Raw genomic sequence first — 19639 nt, 5'->3', positions numbered from 1 at the left:
AGGGCTGAGGGCAGAACCCTGCGGCACGCCACACAGCAGGGGCTTATCCTCCGATTTAAAAGGCCTGAGCAGCACCCTCTGACTTCTTCCAGTGAGGAAGGATTCAATCCAGGCAAGAGCGGTGCCACCGATGCCGACCAGCTTGAGACGGTCTAGGAGGATAGAGTGAGAGACCGTATCAAAGGCGGCGGATAGGTCGAGGAGGACAAGCATGGCCTCCTCGCCCCTATCCACACATTCACGGATGGTCTCAGCCACCTCCAGAAGAGCCGTCTCCGTGCTGAAACCCGCACGAAATCCGGATTGGGAGTCGTGCAGCAGGGAGTTGTTCTCCAAAAACTCCGTTAGTTGTAGTTGCACGGCTTTTTCCAGGATTTTAGCGGGTTTGGGGAGAAGGGAGATGGGACGGTAATTAGCAAATATGGATGGGTCGGCGTCGGGTTTTTTCAGGATAGGGACCACCATTGCTTCCTTCCATGACGTAGGGAAGAAGCCGTGATGAAGGGAGGCATTCCAAATGGAGAGAAAGGAATCGGCCAATAAGGGAGCTAACTCACCCATGAGTTTGGCAGGGATAGGGTCGGAGGGGGCACCAGATCTGCATAGAGTGAATAGCCTGAGTGCAGTCTCCAGAGTCAGTTTGTTGAAGGACTGTAGAGAGGCGGGTCTAGGGGGTCTAGTGTTGGGGGACTGGGGGGGTAACCCATCGGGGAATGAGGCGGAGAGTTTATTTATTTTTTCCAGGTAGTAATCCGAGAGTCCATCACATAATGCCTGGCTAGCAGAGTGCTGGGGGGCCCTGGCGGGGGGATTGATAACATTTTTGACAATGGAGAAAAGGGTCTTAGAAGAGTTTTTAGCATTGGCGATTTGTAGTGAGAAGTGATCTCTCATGGTTGATTTTTTATTTTTGAGGAAATTTTTCAAGGCGGATTTGTAAGTGGCTTTGGCTTCAGGGTCGTAGTTCTGCCTCCACTTGCGTTCGAGTACTTTACATCTACTCTTTTCCTCACGGAGGGTGGTAGAGAACCAAGGCGCCGAGGGGCGGGACCTGGTGGAGGAGATGGATTTAAGGGGGGCGATGGAGTCAATGGCTTGTATAAGTGAAGTATTGAGCCTGGACACATTTCCGTCAATGTCAGTGGAAAGGGGGTCCGGGACAAAGTGGAATAGAGGGTCTAAGGTGGCACAGGTGACCTTATGCCACTTTCTCCCCGGTTCTTTCCTGGGTACCGAAGGGGCAGGTATCGAGCCCACTGTGAGATCGAAAGGGATAAGAAAATGGTCAGACCAGGTGAGAGGGAGGGAGGATAAGACTGTGATATTGGGGAAGTTGGCAAAAATTAGATCAAGGGTGTGTCCAGCTCTGTGAGTAGGGCCCTTGACTAGTTGAAGTAAATTCAGACTCTGCATAGTTTCTGTCAGGTTACTCGCTTTTGGACATAGAGAGTTATCCACGTGAAGGTTGAAGTCACCCAGCACCAAAAAGCCCACACCGGATAGAATACAGCGCTGCATCCCGGCCCTCCACAAGGGCCTGGCCGAGTTTAGCCCGCACCTCCAACGGGCATTCTGGCAGCACGTCCGCGACCGTGTCCCACAGAGAGTGGGTGTAGCGGCCCAAGAGGCATGCGGTGTTGGAAGACCGCAGTCCCAGACTTAGGGAGAAGAATAACTTTTTGCCGTACTGTTCATACCTCTTGGATTACCTGTCAGGCGGAGCCAACGGGAATGCGGTCTGGGAATTTGAAGCCTGGATAACCAGGCTCTCGGGGGTGGGGTGGGTGGACAGGAAACAAGGGTCGCCCGGGGCCGGCGTCTGGCTACTTTCCTATCTACAGGCGAACCTGTAGCCGAGCTTGACTGCAGTTTAAGGACCTCAGTGAGGAGGTTAGTCCTTACGGCCGTGACGGGGAGCTCAAGGCCCAAGGCCTTGGCCGCCTGCGTCAACACCACACTGTAGGTTGCCCCCTCCTCCGTAGCCACAGTAGGAGGTGAGACAAAACCAGTGTCTGGCGAGGTGTCCAGACCACTGGCATCCCCAAGTCCACCTGTCCAGTCCTCCTGGGACTGACACTCCCGTGTCAGAGGGTCCTCAAACCCCTCCAAACACTCCTCATCACCCATCTCTTGATACTCAGGGTTGTCAACTGATGGGGGTCGGTTCATTGAAGTAAAACTCCCCAAACGGCGTCAAGAGCGGCGCCCACCGGCGCCGCTCCGACGCCGGAACCGGATCGAGGGAGATATCGGGGACGGGGCCGCCCGAAGACGGCGCCGGAGGTGACACCTGAGGGACCGGCGCCGGGGCGGTCGTCAGGTCGACCGGCGACGACCCGGATCCAGCGGGGCCCTGCGGCGCGGAGCCCGAAGGCACCGGCGGAGTCGGGGTCGAAGCACCCGCCAGCACGGGGCCGAAGCCACCGACCCGCTAGGGCCCCCAGACGGGTCAGCTGGGCCCGAAGGTGCATGGAGCCCGCCAGAGGAGTGAGAGACCTCATGGCCAAGAAAAACCTGAGTTTGACCCTTCCTCATTCCGCCCTATTTCTCTTATAAATACTGACAATAAAATAGATGCCAAAATGTTGTCCTCCAGATTAGCCTCGGTGATTACTCCTCTGGTGTCATTGCGCCAGTATGGCTTTATCTCGGGTAGGGATACGGCCGATCATGTTCGCCGTGTTATTGCACTGCTGGACTGGGCTCAGGTTACCGGCTCCCCCGTCGGAGCGATCCTGTTGGACGCCGAGAAGGCATTCGATAGGGTCGCCTGGGGATTCCTATGGGCAGTTCTCCGATGGAAGGGCTTTAGTTCTGAGTTTATCCAGGTGATTCAATCATTGTATAAGGCTCCAATGGCTACTGTATCTGTATCTGGGGTAGTATCGAATCCATTTGGTATTGGCAGGGGTGTCCGTGCTCGCCCCTACTATTTGCCCTATACATTGATCCTTTTTTGAATAAAATTGAGGACTCCCTAGATATTTTGCCGGTTAGGGTCAATTCTACAGAATATAAGGTGTTGGCCTAAGCTGACGACATCGTTGTGTTGACCAAAGATGTTGCATCTGCTTTTTATGCTTTAAATATCTTAGCAGAACAGTTCGGCCAGCTCTCTGGGTACAAGCTTAATGTCACTAAAACCCAAGTTATTCAATCCTCTACTATGGGTCCTTCCAGAGTCCCTGTGACTCAATCCGTAACATATCTAGGAGTTAAAATTACTGCCTTAGTAAGTAATAAACCCAGACCTGAATATCTTGCCGGTAATTAAATCACTCAATTCTACCTTGGCAAGACTGGATAATCTACATCTCTCCCTGTATGGCAGGTGCAATGTTCTTAAAATGCTGGTGCTACCAAAGTTCTTATACTTATTTAGAACTATTCCTCTGGAGTTCTCCCAATCTAGCTTGGTTAGGGCAGAGAGGACCTGCAATAGATTCCTTTGGAGATAACACCATCCACGCAGGGCAGCGAAGTGGATGTGTCTTCCGAGAGAACGGGGTGGGTGGTCAGTCCCCAACCTTTTAGTCTATTTTTGGTCATCTTTGATCCAGCATTTTGGGGAACCATTGTTTGGGGATAGGGTGCTGGTACCATTGGCCTGTAGGCCCCCAATTTATGAAATAGGACTAGGGGAGGATGCTAAGGGGATTTTACTGCGGGTTCTTGAACCTAGTTACTATAAAAAAAACAAATTCAAGGTTATTGGGACAATGCTTTCAGTATGGCGCAAGATCCGACGTAAATGGGCTAATTCCAATATTAATTACTATACGCCCTTTACAGCTGCCAGGCTCCTACCCCTTATTTTTCAAGATCTAACCACCTTTAGGTGGATGTCACTAGGGTTGGAAGTTTTAGGGGATTTAGGTTTGGGTGGGAGCATGGCCTCTTTTTAATTTCTAAAGGATAAGTTTCAGCTTAACACCCACGATTTTTTTTAAATATTTGCAGATCCGAAGCGTTGTAGATAGAACGAAGGACCAAACTACCATCATGTTCAATAGAATTACATTGTTCGAACTGTTTTTGAGGAGATCTAAAATTGGTGTAATCTATCAACATTTACTAGCTGGCCTTCCTGATGATATGGTTGTACAGACTGCCAAGTGGGAGGCTACGCTGGGGTTGCCAGGGGTGGATATTACTCAGGCCCTCGAACTGGCCGGCAGTGTACTAATTTCTGGAAGTTTACGCTCTCAATGCTATATTGCCATGTTCGATCTTTATTATACCCTGGCTAGAATCTCCAAATGTGGGGTTAGTGGGGGCATGGTTGCCCAAGATGTGGCCCTGCAGCCGCAAATGATGTGCATATGTTCTTTGATTGCCCAAAACTGGGGCCGTTTCTCTCGGGTGTAGAGCAATTTATTAATACTAGGCTTAGGATCTCGGTTACTCTTTCACCAGAGGTGGTGATATTTGGGTGTGAAAATAACGCAGCATTAGGGAGATCGAGGCATGCCTCTGCTCTCCAGTTTATTGCTATGTCCCAAGTCCGCCTCTGTATTACATCAGAATGGATTAGCCCAGATGCGCCTACTTTTATAAACTGGAGAGCAAGGATCCTGGCATTATATAATCTGGAGTCGGCAGTCTGGCTGAGGTGGGGTAGAAGGAGAAGGGAGTGGGGCCAGAAGATTTGGGCTCCATTGGTGGAGTGGCTTTACGAATACAGTTGTAAATAAGGTTGTTTAGGTTGCCTAATTATCCATCAGTTATGACCTATTAACCATTGTTTTGCTTGTTTCGTCCTTTTAAGTCAATCTGTCTTGGGCTATGGTTGTATCTTATTTGTCTTCCAGCCAAGCCTATTTTGTTGCTACTATATATGCACATGTGTTTGCCAGTGGTTAGTACTGTAATTCTTTTGCCACAGCTATTATGTTGTTGTATTATGGTTTTGTGCTTTTCAAGCTTAAATTAAAAAAAATACTTCACACTGCGCTTGGACCACATCCTCCGCTGAATTAATAAGGGGTTTCTCTGCATGAAAAGAGCCAAGATGGCAATGGTAATACAAGGAGAACGTGAGCCTACTGCACTACCCTTAGACCGATTACATGTCTCTGGGATGTGTACTTACATCATCCTACACACCTGGTACCTGGGGCATACTCTAATTCCGAACTGTTGTTGATTGTACAAGATAATAGAGTGGTTCAAGGGATACATCTCCAAATCTCCCTTCTCCACAAAATACTCCATTTACACAAAATTTCCATTGGGTGTAATGTTGTTTATTTATTTAGTGTATTTTGGTATCGCGCACAGCTACCCCAACGGGGTGTCCCGGCGCTCCTGGGTGACTACATGCTGCCTAAGATGTTTATTTAAAGAGAAGGATGATCAGCAAAACAGGTAAGTTTTTAGGGCTCTCCGGAAAGGTTGTTCATCCTTGATCAGCCGTATGGCATTTGGTAGTTTGTTCCAGAGGGCCGCAGTCAACACTGGGAAAGTTTTCCTGCCTGAGCGGGTTTTCCTGAATCTGGGAACAGTAAGGAGGTTTTTTGAGGAGGAGCGTAGGGTCCTGATGTTGTTATAAGGGATCAAGCAGGTGGAGAGATAGGCAGAGCCCTTGCCTCGCAACGCCCGATGTGCTAATACCAGAGCTTTGAATTCTGCCCTTTTGTGCAGTGGTAGCCAGTGAAGTTCACGGCGATGGGGAGCAATGTGCTCACGTAAGGGGATACCGCCCACCAGTCGCACCGCAGCATTCTGGACTGTCTGGAGGCGGTGACAAAGCCCCACAGACAGACCAGTATAAAGGCCGTTGGCGTAGTCCAGGTGCAAAGTAATTAACGCCTGTACTACGATCTTCCTGGTGTTACTGGGCAAAAAATGAATGAACTTTTTTATCATTCTGATCTTGGCTAGACATGCTGTGGAGACTGTGTTCACTTGATGATGGAATGTGAGGTTGGAGTCCCATCTAACTCCTAGATTTTTCACAGAGTCTCTTGGGGAAGGGGGAGCACTCAAATCGAGAGGCCACCAGATGTTAGGGTCAAGTGGGGATGGCTGGTGGAAGAAGAGAACCTCCGTTTTTCCTGCATTCAGCCTTAGGAAATTATAGTCCATCCCCTGGGCAATTGTACGGAGGCAGTTTTTTAAGGGGTTAAAGGTTGTGGGAGTAATGCTATTAAATGAAAACAGAAGCTGGATATCATCAGCATAAGAGGTGACCTTTATACCAGTTTGGGCGATGATATCGAAGAGGGGGGAAAAGTAAACATTAAATAAAAGAGGGCTCAGCGAGGAGCCCTGAGGGACTCCCCACCGGAGCGGGCGAATTTCTGAAGTGAAACGGGGGGTAAACACTGCCTGAGTCCGGTTGGACACTTGTCTCCCCAAAATGCTCACTCTACATAAAAAAGGCAGACATATGTGGTCTGACCTATGTACAAGCGTCAAAATCAAACCTGCCTTGAAAGCACTTTACTGGTTACCAGTCGAAGCTAGGATCAAACGGGAGGCTTTATGCACCATCCACAAAGTCTACTAGGAAAAAGGCTCAAAATACTTGCAAAAATTATTACCACAATACATTTCATGCAACAATCTCAACTGCTACTTTTATCCACTAACTTATTCCTACAGGTACAACGCAGAGGTATATTCCTGGTAGTACTAGACCCATGACAGCAGAATGCCCTCAGCAAGATGTGAATGGAATCATATGTGCTTCTAAAAACTACTGCAAATTTATCATTCAGACTGTTTTTCTAAACGGACCACCCACACTGTCAAGGGCATAAATAAATGACGTCAGACTGAGCATAAGGCACTCATGTTAGATCAAGTAGAGAGCACGTACATAAGACTGAGCAAAAGGACCAAACATAAAGTATTCATATAAGACCGTCGATAAAAGTACTTGTGCAAGGCAAGCCAAGAAGCATTTATGTAAGACTTTCACAGTGATGTAAAACTGAGCATAAAGCATTAAGAATGAGCATATACAATAAAACACCTTCTTGGCTTTCGTTTTGGCTTTCAGCACAATTTAGAATAGCTTGTTTGTCCATGTAATAATATTTATAAACAGTCTATGATACATTTTTCCTTTTTTGCGGTTATCAGAAATATGCCAACATGTCTTTAAAGCCGCTTATCAAATCTAGAAATTTGACGAACTGAAGTAATTCTGTTACTGAAACAGATGAATGATAATGAAACATGTTTTTATAAGCCTATTTTTAAGGGCCGCCGTACATTCTAGGCATTCAATGCACCTTGATTAAGCACATCGCACTTTAATTAAGCTGTTTTACAGATGTTACTGCAGGCTGCCCAGAACTATTAAATGTATGAGTAGTCTTATGTCTGGTGTCTGCTTTTATACTGCTATATTGTTTAATTATGTACTTTTATGGCTGCATTTCCAGCCGAATAAAGTTGATTTGATTTTGAGCATTAAAAAATAAGAATGGGGTTAGGAAGGAAAATGTGTATGTAAAGATACCTTTGTGGACTTGCACAACACTGCACAGTTTTACAGAATAATACAAATCTGTACTTTAGAAAAAGCTAAGACGGCATTCTATATCTGAAACAAAGTGAACAAATTACCCTTGTCATACCCTCACCTGCAGTGTGCGTGTTCGGAGATTTAAAAAGACCAGCTACACCCTTTCCATGAAAAGCACCAGAGCGGAGCAGGACGGCATTGGTTTTTGAATTTTTCCAGCAGACCACAGGTAATCGATTATGCCGGTAGCACCTGGCCACCTTCTGCAAGCTCCCATCTTGAACAGATTGAGGTACAACTAGAAGTCCAGGATAACTGTAATAAAAAGTAGATTATGTGTACTATTAAAGAATATGTCTACATTGACATACAATGATCACGACACTTACCATTTTGCCATCTATACTACACGAATGGAAGTAAACGTCATTTAAACCTTAACTATAAAAATAATCAAACTTGGAAGAAGTTTTTGCTTGGTGCCTTAATTTGGGTCACCTGTATTTCTGAATCAAGATTACTTTAGTGTGGCTCAATGGTTAGAGCGGCAGACCCTGACGCAGAGGTCTAGCCTGGGACCAGGGTTCAATTCCCCACCTCGGCGGGTCTTGGGCTAAAAAATTCCACGGACCTGATAATTCTCGCCTCCGTGCCTATTCCAATCATGGAGTCCCACTCTGCAACTCTGGGCAATAGCTTGCTTAATCTCCACAACGGCCCCCACAACGCTAAGGATGCCTGGCCTCCACCTTGGGGGTGCACAGGAGTGGACACCTCACAGGGAAAGCCAGGATGGGTTCCACAGCGGTATTCGTACAAGCACCTTGAGACCCTTGCGGGTGAGTAGTGCGCTATACAAGTATCAATATATATACTTTACTGTACACAGAAGAAGAGGTTTGAACGTTTCTTTTTCAATTACATTTTCTCTGGTAATCGCTAGACAGTTGATACTAGGAGAAGAGTATAACCAAGATTCGATTGATTGCGCAGAATTTAACAGTTTCCCATCAAAGAGCAAATGCACAAAACACTGTAACAGACTCACTGAATATGAAGTAAAAAATATTTCTTTAAATTGAACGAAAACAATATTTTCACACGACTCAATTGACATGAGTTTTGTGACTTAGGTCATTTCTTCAAGGCTCAACCTTTTTCGTCTACTCTATTGCATTGATTTCTTTCTCTTTATTTGTTTTCATTGGTTTAATATCATTTGTTTTGTTTAGGTTCATTATAAAATCCTTCAGTCATTAAAAAAAACTCTCTCTTAAGATGAATTTGTTATTTGAAGGACGAAATATCTTGAGTCCTGAAGAAGTTAATTTAATCACATTACTGTCGTTGAATTCGTTGAATGAAAATATGATTTCCATTAAGATGAAATAAAGATTTATTTACTTCCTAGTCAGTGCCTCAGACCTGTGTTTGTCTGTTTAACAATTGCAGCCTAGGAACCAGGGAGCTTATTTCGAGTGCACCTTCCATACGAAATGAGCGCCAAGTTCCCTCCATAAAGCTTCAGATTTTGATACAGCCTATGCACTAGAGACAAGTAACTTGGAGAAAGTATTTCTGAGACGTGTCTGGCTTGGATATCTGGCTATTTGTGGTACACACTAGATTACACAACTCCCGGTAAACATATTTTCTTGAAATATAATTCATAAGCTAAACCCCACTGAAATCTGTATTAGAGCAGGGGTGTTCAGGGTTAAAGTATAAAACCGATTCTCATTTATATTTGCTGTATGTGATTATATCTTACTGGGATATCTTGTAAATCTGGAACTGATCCCGTTTTCTATATTGGAAATTGGTTTGCAATAGAAAGCTTTTATTTCTAGGTATGCTTGGCTTTTTATGCTATTTTGAAGGTAAACATTAATGCACAAGTTACTTACTTGTGTAACGATATATCTGTAAGAGACATTAGTTAGTGATAGATTCCTTACCTTAGAATATCCCCAGGCGTCAGGCTGGATCCGGAAAGTTTTTCTGCTTAGCAGTACCTCTGCACGCCAGTAGGTGGCGTCCTGCGGCTCCGCGTCCGTCACTGGCGTCGTAGGCGCCGAGATGACGTCAAGGAGAGTACTTATATATGTAAGATTCAGCAAATATGCAAGAAGCGCCGGGAACCCCGTTGGGGTAGCTGCACGCTATATAAAACACACTAAATAAATAAATAAATAAATACTTAGGTGCCACCCATGCACGCTGACATCAGTTCTGTACACAACTATTCTGCACCGAAACACAGAGCCATGCAAGAGACTGACAATTGGTGCATAAAACTAGGGTCCTAAAAGGGGAATGACCTTAACCCTAGTAACCAGTTCGTAGAACGGGGAGGATGGTCGGGCGGTAAGGAATCTATCACTAACGAATGTCTCCTACAGATATATTGTTACACAAGTAAGTAACTTGTGCATCTGAAAGAGACACATTAGTGATAGATTCCTTACCTTAGAATAGATACCCCAGCAATACCAACCCTGGTGGTGGGTCTACGAACAGGATTACACCAGAAAGTCACGGAGCACAGAACGGCCAAAGTAGCTGTCTCTCCGGACCTGACTGTCAAGGCAGTAGTGCTTGGTAAACGTGTGCAGCGAGGCCCACGTAGCTGCCGGACAAATATCCTGCAGGGGGATACAGCGCCCCAATACAGTAGTGGCTGCTGTTGCTTGGTTGAATGGGCATGCAGCCCCACAAGAGACTCCTTCTTGGCCAAGGAGTAACATGCTTTGATGCACAGAACGACCCACCGGAGATGGCCCATTTGTGCACCGCCCGACCTTTTTTGGCGCTCACGTAGCCAACAAAGAGTTGATCATCCACCCGGAACTGCTGTATACGCTGCAGATAGATTGCGAGCACACGTTTTGGGTCCAGACAGTGGAGTCTCTCCTCTTCCCTTGAATGATGCGGAGGTGAAAAGAAGGTGGGCAAAGTGATGATCTGCCCAATGTGGAAGGGCGTGACAACCTTTGGCAAGAAAGAAGGACGGGTCCTGAGAACCACCTTGTCCGGATGAACAGAAAGGAAAGGAGGTTTGGAAAAAAGAGCCTGGAGCTCACTCACTCTCCTGGCAGAGGTGATAGCTACCAAGAAAGCAGTCTTGAGAGTAAGAAGACGTAAGGGACAGTTATGAAGGGGCTCAAAGGGAGAGCACATCAGAAAAGTAAAGACAAGATTCAATTCCCATTGAGGCATTATGAAAGTCACAGGTGGAAATGTATGTACAATGCCTTTAAAGAAACGGTTAACAACCGGGGACTTAAAAAGAGAAGGCTGATCTGGAAGCCGTAGAAAGGCAGAGATGGCCGAAAGATAACCTTTGATAGTGCCCAGAGCAGAGCCCTGCTGGGCCAAAGAGAGAAGGAACACAAGAACCTCAGAAAGCGGGGCAGAAAGGGCATCCACAGTCTTAGCTGTGCACCATGCCACAAATCTGTTCCACCTACAGGCGTACACCACTTTGGTGGAGGGACGCCTGGCTGCCAGAATGACATCACAGACTTTGGGAGGAAAATCGAAAGGTGTCAACTGTCACCGCTCAATCTCCAAGCATGGAGGTGGAGGCTGGAAAGGTTCGGGTGAAGGACCGTCCCCTGCTGCTGCAACAGAAGATCCTCCTGAAGAGGCAGACGGATTAGGGGGTCGATGCTCATACTCAGTAGGTCGGGATACAAAACTCTTCGAGCCCAGTCCAGAACCACAAGAATGACTTGGGCCTGGTCACGCCTGATCTTCTTCAGCACTCTGGGCAGAAGTGGTATAGGCGGAAAGGCATACAACAGACCGCAACTCCACTCGCGCCGAAAAGCGTCGCCGAGCGAGTGCCGCCTTGGAAATTCCAACTCGCACAACCGATGACACTGCATGTTCTCTTCTGTGGCGAATAGATCTAACCAAGGCTCTCCCCACTGCAGAAAGAGATCTTGCGCCACGTTCGAGTTCAGACGCCATTCGTGATCCACCATGCACCTGCGGCTGAGTTAGTCCGCCCTGGCGTTCAGAGAACCTGCCAGGTGTTGAACCACCAAGGTAATGCCTTGATGTTCCAGCCATTTCCAGGGGCGCAGAGCCTCCTGACATAGAGTCCATGACCCCACCCGCCCTGTTTGTTGCAATACCACATGGCGGTGGTGTTGTCCCTGAACACCTGCACTACACTTCCCAGGACAGAGGGAAGGAATGCTTTCAGTGCAAGCCGGATCGCCGCAGCTCCAGAAGGTTGATATGGAGCCAGGACTCCGCCGGAGACCAGAGGCCTCTGATCACCGGCTCTCCCATGTGGCCTCCCCATCCCAGGAGGGACGTATCCATCACCACTGTGTGCTCCGGTTGGGGAAGGGAGAGGGATCTGCCACTGATCCAATCGCGATTCGTGAGCCACCACTGCAACTGTCGTGCAGCGCTCTCTGAGACCTGGACGTGATCGGACAGGTTGCCCTGATGCTGTGCCCACTGAACTTCAAGTACCACTGCAGAGCCCGCATCTGCCACCTTGCATGTGCCAACAGCAGGATGCAGGAGGCCATCAGGCCCAGAAGCCGAAGGGTCATCCTGACTGAAACCCGGGATAGAGGCTGAAAGAGCGGAATCATAGCCTGAATATCCCGGACTCGCTGCTCGGGAGGATAGACCCGAAACAGTGTCGAATCCAGACCCGCTCCGATGAAGGGGAGCTTCTGAGAGGGACTCAGGTGCGACTTTGGCACATTGATGGAGAACCCCAGCAAGTGCAGGAGGTCGGCCGTAGTCTGGAAGTGGGTGACGACTGCCTGGGGCGAGCCAGCCTTCAACAACCAGTCGTTGAGGTAGGGGAAGACTGATGCCCCTGACCTGCGTAGATGAGCTGCAACCACCACCATGAAAATGCTCCTGGCCTACCATGAACCGCAGGTAGCGCCTGTGGGCCGGCAGGACGGGGATGTGGAAATAGGCGTCCTGCAAGTCCAACGCCACCATCCAGTCTCCAGGGCAGCCAGGACCTCCGCCAGAGTTAGCATCTTGAACTTCTCCTTTTGGAGGAAGCGATTGACGGCCCGGAGGTCCAAGATGGAGCGCAGGCCCCCCTTTTCCTTCTTGGGGACCAGGAAGTAGTGGGAATAACAACCACTCCCTATTTCCTGACCGGGAACGCGCTCGAAGGCCCCCTTGGCCAAGAGGACCGTGACTTCCTGACGGAGAAGAGCCAAATGATCCCCCGACATGCGTGGTACCGAGGTGGCATGGCCGGAGGGGAGGTCAAAAAGGGGAGCGAGTAACCGTGACAGAATATCTGCAGCACTCACTTGTCCGAGGTAATTTCGCGCCAGTGGTGGAGGTGGTGACGTACCCTGCCACCCACCGGCGTGGGGTGCCCCCTGAAGCTCGGATTAGGAAAGCTTAGAGGCGGAAGCAGCGGGGGTGGAGGTGGACTGACCCGCTCGCTGGTTACCAGACCCGCCCCTGCGGAAGCCACGGCCGCGCTGGAGCTGGTTCTGCACAGACTTAGTGGAGGAGCGTGCTTGGGTGCCCTTACCCTGGCCACGAAAAGAACGAAACCCCGACGTGGCAGGGGCCTTCGTGGAAAGACCCAAAGACTTGGCCGTGGCGCGCGAGTCTTCAAAGCGCTCCAGGGCATTGTCAGAGCCGCATCCCAACGTGGATCCCTGGATGGAACAAAATGGTCCGGGAACAGGGGTAGGGGTGGGATAAATGGCTCCCAGTGCAGCACCTGTGGCCGGAGCCATCGGCGCTGCACCCAGTGGCTGGCTGCAAGGCTGGCGCCAGAGGCGGTGATGACGGGCCAACAGGATCTGGACACGGGACCGCGGGGCCCAAAGGCGCGCCGGCGTGAGCCCGGGGCCTGTAAAGGCGGTCCTAGGCAGCAAGGAACTCTTGCACCTGTGCGGGAGTCACCGACGGACCCGGGTATAGGGGGTAGGCTGCGGGACTCCCAGCCCCCGGAGGAGCCGCAGGGGCAGATCCCCTGTCCCCCACTTCCGACTCCGGGGAGCGACGGGGGGACGTCGGAGAGCGAACGCGCTTCTTCGTATTCTTTTTATGGCGTCGCTTACCGGAATCTGAAGGGGAAGACTTAGAGTCTGAGGAGCGACGGCTCCGGTCTCGCAAACGGCCCCTAGACCCGGAGTGGCAGTGAGAAGAGTGCCGGACTTCCAGCAACTTCCGGCGCAGCTCCCTTAAGGCCATGGCACGGCAGTCCCGACAATCCCAGGAGTCATGGTAATGCTCCAGGCAGTAGAGGCAGACATCATGGGGGTCCGCCACCGACATAATACGGTGGAACGACCCGCAAGACTTAAAGCAGGGCATCCCTACGTGGACCCAGAGACAAGAAAAAGAGACAAAAAGTCTCAACAAAGTGGTCATAAAATGACCGAGGTACTTGCTCAATCCGGATCTGCACTTTCGGCGCGGAAAAAGAAAGAACTGACGTCAGCGCGCATGGGTGGTGCCTAAGTACTCTCCTTGACGTCAACTCGGCACCTAGAGGTATTCTTATGACCACAAAATATAGACTAAAAGGTTTGAGGATACATCTATGCTTGAAGGTGTATCTTACCTTGTGTGCAAGAAGAATGATCTGATTTTAAAAAGTGCTCATAGCCAGTCCCATGTAGAGAAAGTTGTCACATGACAAAAAGGGGAGCAAAGTCAAAAAATCTAAGCAGCACTTGGCCTCGCCCCGCCACTCTTGGACTCCTGAGAAGGAGCCTAGAAGCTTATGGGCAGTTGTGCGCTTTATAAATGATCAAATCAAATCAGAAGGCACAAGGGCATCGCCATTCTTCCCATCTCGCTTCAATACCGAGGCGATTTTGGAGCCTATCACACAACTTGTTCCGGCACAACTCAAGATTCCACAGCCATCTGCAACACTGAGACAGATCCAAAACGTTCCGCACGGTCATGCTCCGACCCACTGGATCCATTCTGAATTCCTTTGGTGCGTAAATGGGCCCCAAGGAGCCGAGAGGAACTCCATGGGAAAAACCAATGCCCAGTTCATCACTGATATCGTCTGGACCCTCTGACACCTCAACCGTGCTTATCCGATGCCTGTACTGAACACGCCCCCTGCTTGACAATCCACACTGGTTCCTGGAGCATCAATGCCAATGCAGACCCCATTGCCACTGGAGGACAATATGCTCATTGTACTCTCCAACTCTGAGTGAGGCCGTGCCCAGTTTTCATCAAACCACAACCTGTGCTTGACATACCACCCCCATAAGGAACATCCCAAACATTACATTCCTGATGAGGCACATATTTTGACAACAATTATGATACAGGTGTCAAAACTGGCCAACCCTACCAAGAGGCTAGTAGCGTTGACATCTCTCCTGATTCTGGCCTTCTTACTCCCACAGGTTCTGCCACTTAAGAGAGTGTTTTATTTGCGGTGGTTATACAAAGGGCAGCCAAAGTTATCGAACCCCAGCTTCCCACCTTAAAGTTCAGAACAAATGTCTTCACCAAAGTTCTCCAACCTGGGCAAACGACTACTGAGCCCCTCCTACCTTTAAACGGGGCACTAACATACTCTCCTAGGGGCTTGGGCAAAACATTGCTCTAGCCCCCCAGTAAATAACCAATTTGCATGACACAATCGACCTGCCCCAGGTGACCCTGCATTTTTGTCTCAGCACCCCACTCCTGAGAGCTTGGTGGTGCAGCCACGTACTAGTCGGACAAAGTCCTATAGATTTGTGACTACTCCCCCTGATAGAGTGCGCTAAATAAAAAGACCTTTGGGAAGACGGTATTTTCTTCCACCAGTTTTGCCCTCAGGTTCATCAATGCCAGTTGCCTGCTAGGCTGCCATTCTCACACCCTGTGAGATTCAGTGGCTCAAGTCCTCCCAGATGTTCCGGAAGACCTTCCACCTGTTCTGACCCAAGCTATATAGGACTGCAATTGGGCATCCAAAATCACATTTTGTTGTGGCCTGGACACTGTTGTTTCCATCGGGCGAGACACTGGCACAATTTATATTGCCATTCATTGCCACACCTGGCTCAGGTCAATGGGTTTTCCAGTTGATGACCATTAGTGCCTTATGGGCATGCGGTTTGACAGTACTCGCCTTTTTGTGGACATAGCAGATTCTGTTCTGGAGCAGCTCAAAGAGAGCAGGGCCTGTGCTTACCTGCCCCACCTCACCAGTCGTATCGGCCCTGCAGTTTTTAGCAGAAGATTCCCATAACCACAGCCAGTTCAGCCTCTGCAAAGTGACAGCAATTTTGTGGCAGAGTCCATGGGACCCACAAACCCCCCTGGTCAGGGTTTATGAGCCAGTCCGACTACTGCCCCGCTGTGGCCCCAGCTGCCAAACCCCTTTAGAGTCCCTTCAGTGGAGCACAGCAACACGGTTGGAGACAGGATCCAATGATTCTTACTAGGTTGACAGGCCATTACATTGGACAGGTGGGTCCTGCAGCTTGTTGAGCGGGGATACACTATACTCTTCATAGCCACCCAGCTGTGTTTTCCACTGACACAAGAAACACTGACGGAGGACCATATGTCCATCTTACGGCAGTAAGACCAAGCCCTTTGGCCATATCAAGAGGCTGCCGGCACCAAAATTGGGCACTGGTTGTTAGTCCCGCTACTTTCTGGAGCAAAAAAGGATGCAGGGCTTCATCGTAATTTAGTCTTTCACCCCCTCAAAGTCTCCAGCCAGAAGGACAAATTTAGAACGCTCATACTGGCCCAGCTCTTGTCAGACCTCGACCGAGGAGACTGACTAGTGGTGTCTGATCTGCAGGACACCTCTGTCCACATTCCCGTCCTGAAAGCCCATCGGTGCTACTTTCAGTTCATGGTGGGACAGGAGCATTTTCAGTTTGGAATGCTCCCCTTTGGTCTCAACAGCACTCCTTGGGAGTTCACAAAAGTGATGGCAGCAGCATCACACCTTCTGAGGTCCGGGGTTCCATTTCTTCCATACCTTGACTGGCTTTTGAAGGCAGGCTTGCCCCAGGCAGTTATCAACTACCTCCATATTATGGCAAACCTCCTGCCAAGTTTAGGGGATTCCCTATGAATGTGCCAAAGTCACACCTGACTCCTTCTCAGATGTTCCCTTCATCTGAGCCATTCAATTCGGTTTCATGCTATTTCCCAGGAAAGGAGATTTCAGGACATTCAGGCTATGATCCCGATCTTTCAGCATCAGTCTGGATTTCAGTGAGGTTGACTGTGAGGCTGCAGGTATTGATGGCCTCCTGTATTCTGCTGGTCAAGCACAATAAGTGGCATATGCAGGCTCTGTAGTGGGATCAGAAGTCTTAGTGGGTCCAGCAACAAGGAGACATCTCTGAACATGGGCAGAGTTCAGAGGAGACTGCAAAACATCTACAGTGGTAGCTAATGGTTCACGAATGGGACGGCAGCAGCCCCCTCTCCCTACCCCACTCAAAGATGACAGTGGTGACCACTGCATCACTCCTGAGTTGGGGAGGCCACTTGAGTAGAGGTGGAGATCAGACGCATTTCGTCTCTGACAGAGTCTCAGCTCCACATCAACTTTCAGGAGCTGAGGGTTGTTTGCTTGGTATTGAAAGTGTTCCTTCCAAACCATCAAAGGAAGGGTGGTACAGATGTTCATGCAGAACACCACCACCATGTGGTATTGCAATAAATGAGGAGATGTTGGGCCACAGACATTGTGTCAAGAGGTGTGCCAGGAGGCCTCACACCTCTAGAAATGGCTGAATCATCAAAGCATTTTCTGGCTAGGTACCTCGAGTGCCAGGGCGGACAAACTCAGCTGTCTACACCAGACGATCATGAATGGCAGTTGTACCCGGAGGTGATGCAAGGTCTCTTCCATGAATGGGAAGAACCTTTGCTCGATCCATTTAACACTGCAGAGAACGTGTAATGTCAGCAGTTCAGCATGTTGGATTTTGCACTGTCTCTCTAGCTCGAAGACGTGTTCTGATTAGGGTGGAACTCAGGACTTCTGCATGCCTTTCTACCAATACTTCTCTGTCCCAATTTCTGAAGAAGATTAGGACCAACTGGGGGTCATGTCATCCTAGTGGCCCCAGATTGGGCATGGAGAGTATGGTATCCAAAGCTCCTTGGCATGAACATCTGTCCTCTGACCAGGCTGCCCCTCCATGAGGATCCACTGTTGCAGTAACGGGGCAGAGTTCTGCACCCAGCCTTTGCGAACTCCACCTTCATGCTTGAAAATTGAGCTGCAACATCTGAACACCTATGACCTTCCTCCAGAGATTGTTGAGTTCATCTTGGCCACCAGGCGTCCCTCGACCAAAACTGTATGCTCTTGCAGTTGGAACACATTTGTGACTTGGTGTGGCCTGTGTCAGACAGAATAGCATGCAAAGACAAGCAGAACCAGAAAGGAACTGCTATAACACCAAGAATGTTCAATGTAGAATGTAGATCCGTTGTAGATTTTCAAGATATCCGTGTGAGATAAATTTACATACAGTAAATATAAATGAGAATCAGTTTCACAGTTGTTTGTAAAATGCAGCACGGGTCTTGTACTCCTGGACCAACATTGAACACCCCTTCTCTAACACTGAAAAAAGTGCAGTGGGGCTCAGTTTATTAATTCTGTTTAAAGAAAAAAAATGTTAACTGCAGTTGTGTAATCTAGTGTGGGTTACTAGCCAAATATCCAAGACATGCTTTTTCTAAGTCCACTTGTCTCTTATGCATATGCTGCATAAAAATGTAAAACCTTACGGAGGGAACGTAGGTGCACAATATTATATGTAAGGGGCCCTTGAAATAGGCACCCCAGATCCTAGAGTGCAGATGTTGAATGAATTAAACAGAGGAACATTTAGAAAAAATGTTCTCATCAGGGAATAAAGTACGGGCCAGACCATCAAAAAAAAATTGGGATCATCTTTTGCAATCCCCTCAATATCAGCACGTTTGTAACTTCATCACTCTATGAGCGACCCAATGAACAGCACATCATGAACGACAATAACTATGTACCCACATAGAATTATAGAAGGGTACACTGTTAACGATATCCTAACAATAAACGGCACTCTAGGACTTGACCATTCATTCTGGTTAGAAAAGCAGGCACAGCTCTATGTTTTTTAAGTAATGAAGTTGTGAATCTAATTATGGGATTGCAGTATTATTGAACAATAATGAACTCGGTTTTATTCACAACTATGTGCATAGTCTGTTAAGATATCCTTAGTAAGTAGTTAACTGCCCTATCATTTTGTGCCATATGTGCACAAGTTGTCTAACGCATCAAACAGGTTGAGAATTAAATCCGCAGAGGAGCTTATGATTGCATATTGGCATACGAAATAACACAACCTTATCCAAACCTTATTTCTCCTGTGGAGGAAGATTTAACTAATTATTTTCCACTCCTCTTAAAGCCCTTCGCATGATAAAAAATAGTCTGATATTTTGGCACATTATTTAGTACAAAATCTGGTAAGGGCTCTATTGTACATCTCCATTTCGAGCCTCAAAAATGTCAAGCAACGCTTACCTTCTGCAGAGTGAATACATCCGGTTCACTGCAGTAATCCGGAACTGTTCTGTTTTTAAGCGGGAAGAGCTCCCACTGATGGTGCCAAGAATTAAACGTTGATAGTCCCTGAAACAGGCTCTTTCTAGTAACTGCTCCATCGTCGACTTCTCAGAGGCTTTCAGCGTTGTACTTGTGGGTAGTTCACTGTCATCTGAAACTGTGAATAATTATAGAACATTTGTATATTTCGATTCAAGTGAGCACTACACAGCACAAATCCCTATATTATTTTACCATCACCTACAATCAACAATAATCATTGCTAGTAAGCGAATACATCGCAGTGTCTGCTTAATTCGAAGTGATGGGAGCACACGTGGGTTACATTATTAATACAGGGGATGGCAATGGCCAACTGCCTATGTTTGTATTACAGTGAGTTTCTTAACTCTGTAACCATTGCTAAATATGCTAAAAAATTAAACCTATAATATAGATTGCCCACATTTTTGTTCACCAAACCATAAATGATTTTACATGTTCATTAGCGAGCAGTATTTCTTTTGTTACTTTCACGTGTATGTGTTTCCCGGTGAATTGGGTACTAGACTTGCTATCCAATGGAAAGCAATATATCATAATAATGA

The 19639-nt window shown here is 48.1% G+C and overlaps 1 protein-coding gene across 5 annotated transcripts in view; it reads right to left on the bottom strand.

Annotated features, from left to right (window-relative positions):
• SBF2 (SET binding factor 2) overlaps positions 1 to 19639 on the bottom strand; it is a 2295537-nt gene that overhangs the window by 438402 nt on the left and 1837496 nt on the right. For all 5 annotated transcript variants that reach the window (XM_078680952.1, XM_078680953.1, XM_078680956.1 and 2 more), the window contains 2 exons: positions 19011 to 19209; positions 7596 to 7792 (listed from right to left, as the gene is read on the bottom strand). In XM_078680952.1, the coding sequence (XP_078537078.1) occupies positions 7596 to 7792; positions 19011 to 19209 (396 nt within the window). The remainder of the gene's footprint in view (positions 1 to 7595; positions 7793 to 19010; positions 19210 to 19639) is intronic.

Source organism: Lissotriton helveticus, chromosome 3_1 (genome assembly GCF_964261635.1).
Source record: "Lissotriton helveticus chromosome 3_1, aLisHel1.1, whole genome shotgun sequence".
Taxonomy (NCBI): Eukaryota; Metazoa; Chordata; class Amphibia; order Caudata; family Salamandridae; genus Lissotriton; species Lissotriton helveticus.
The sequence above is the reverse complement of the archived record's forward strand: the minus strand, read 5'-3'. Positions and strand labels throughout refer to the sequence as shown.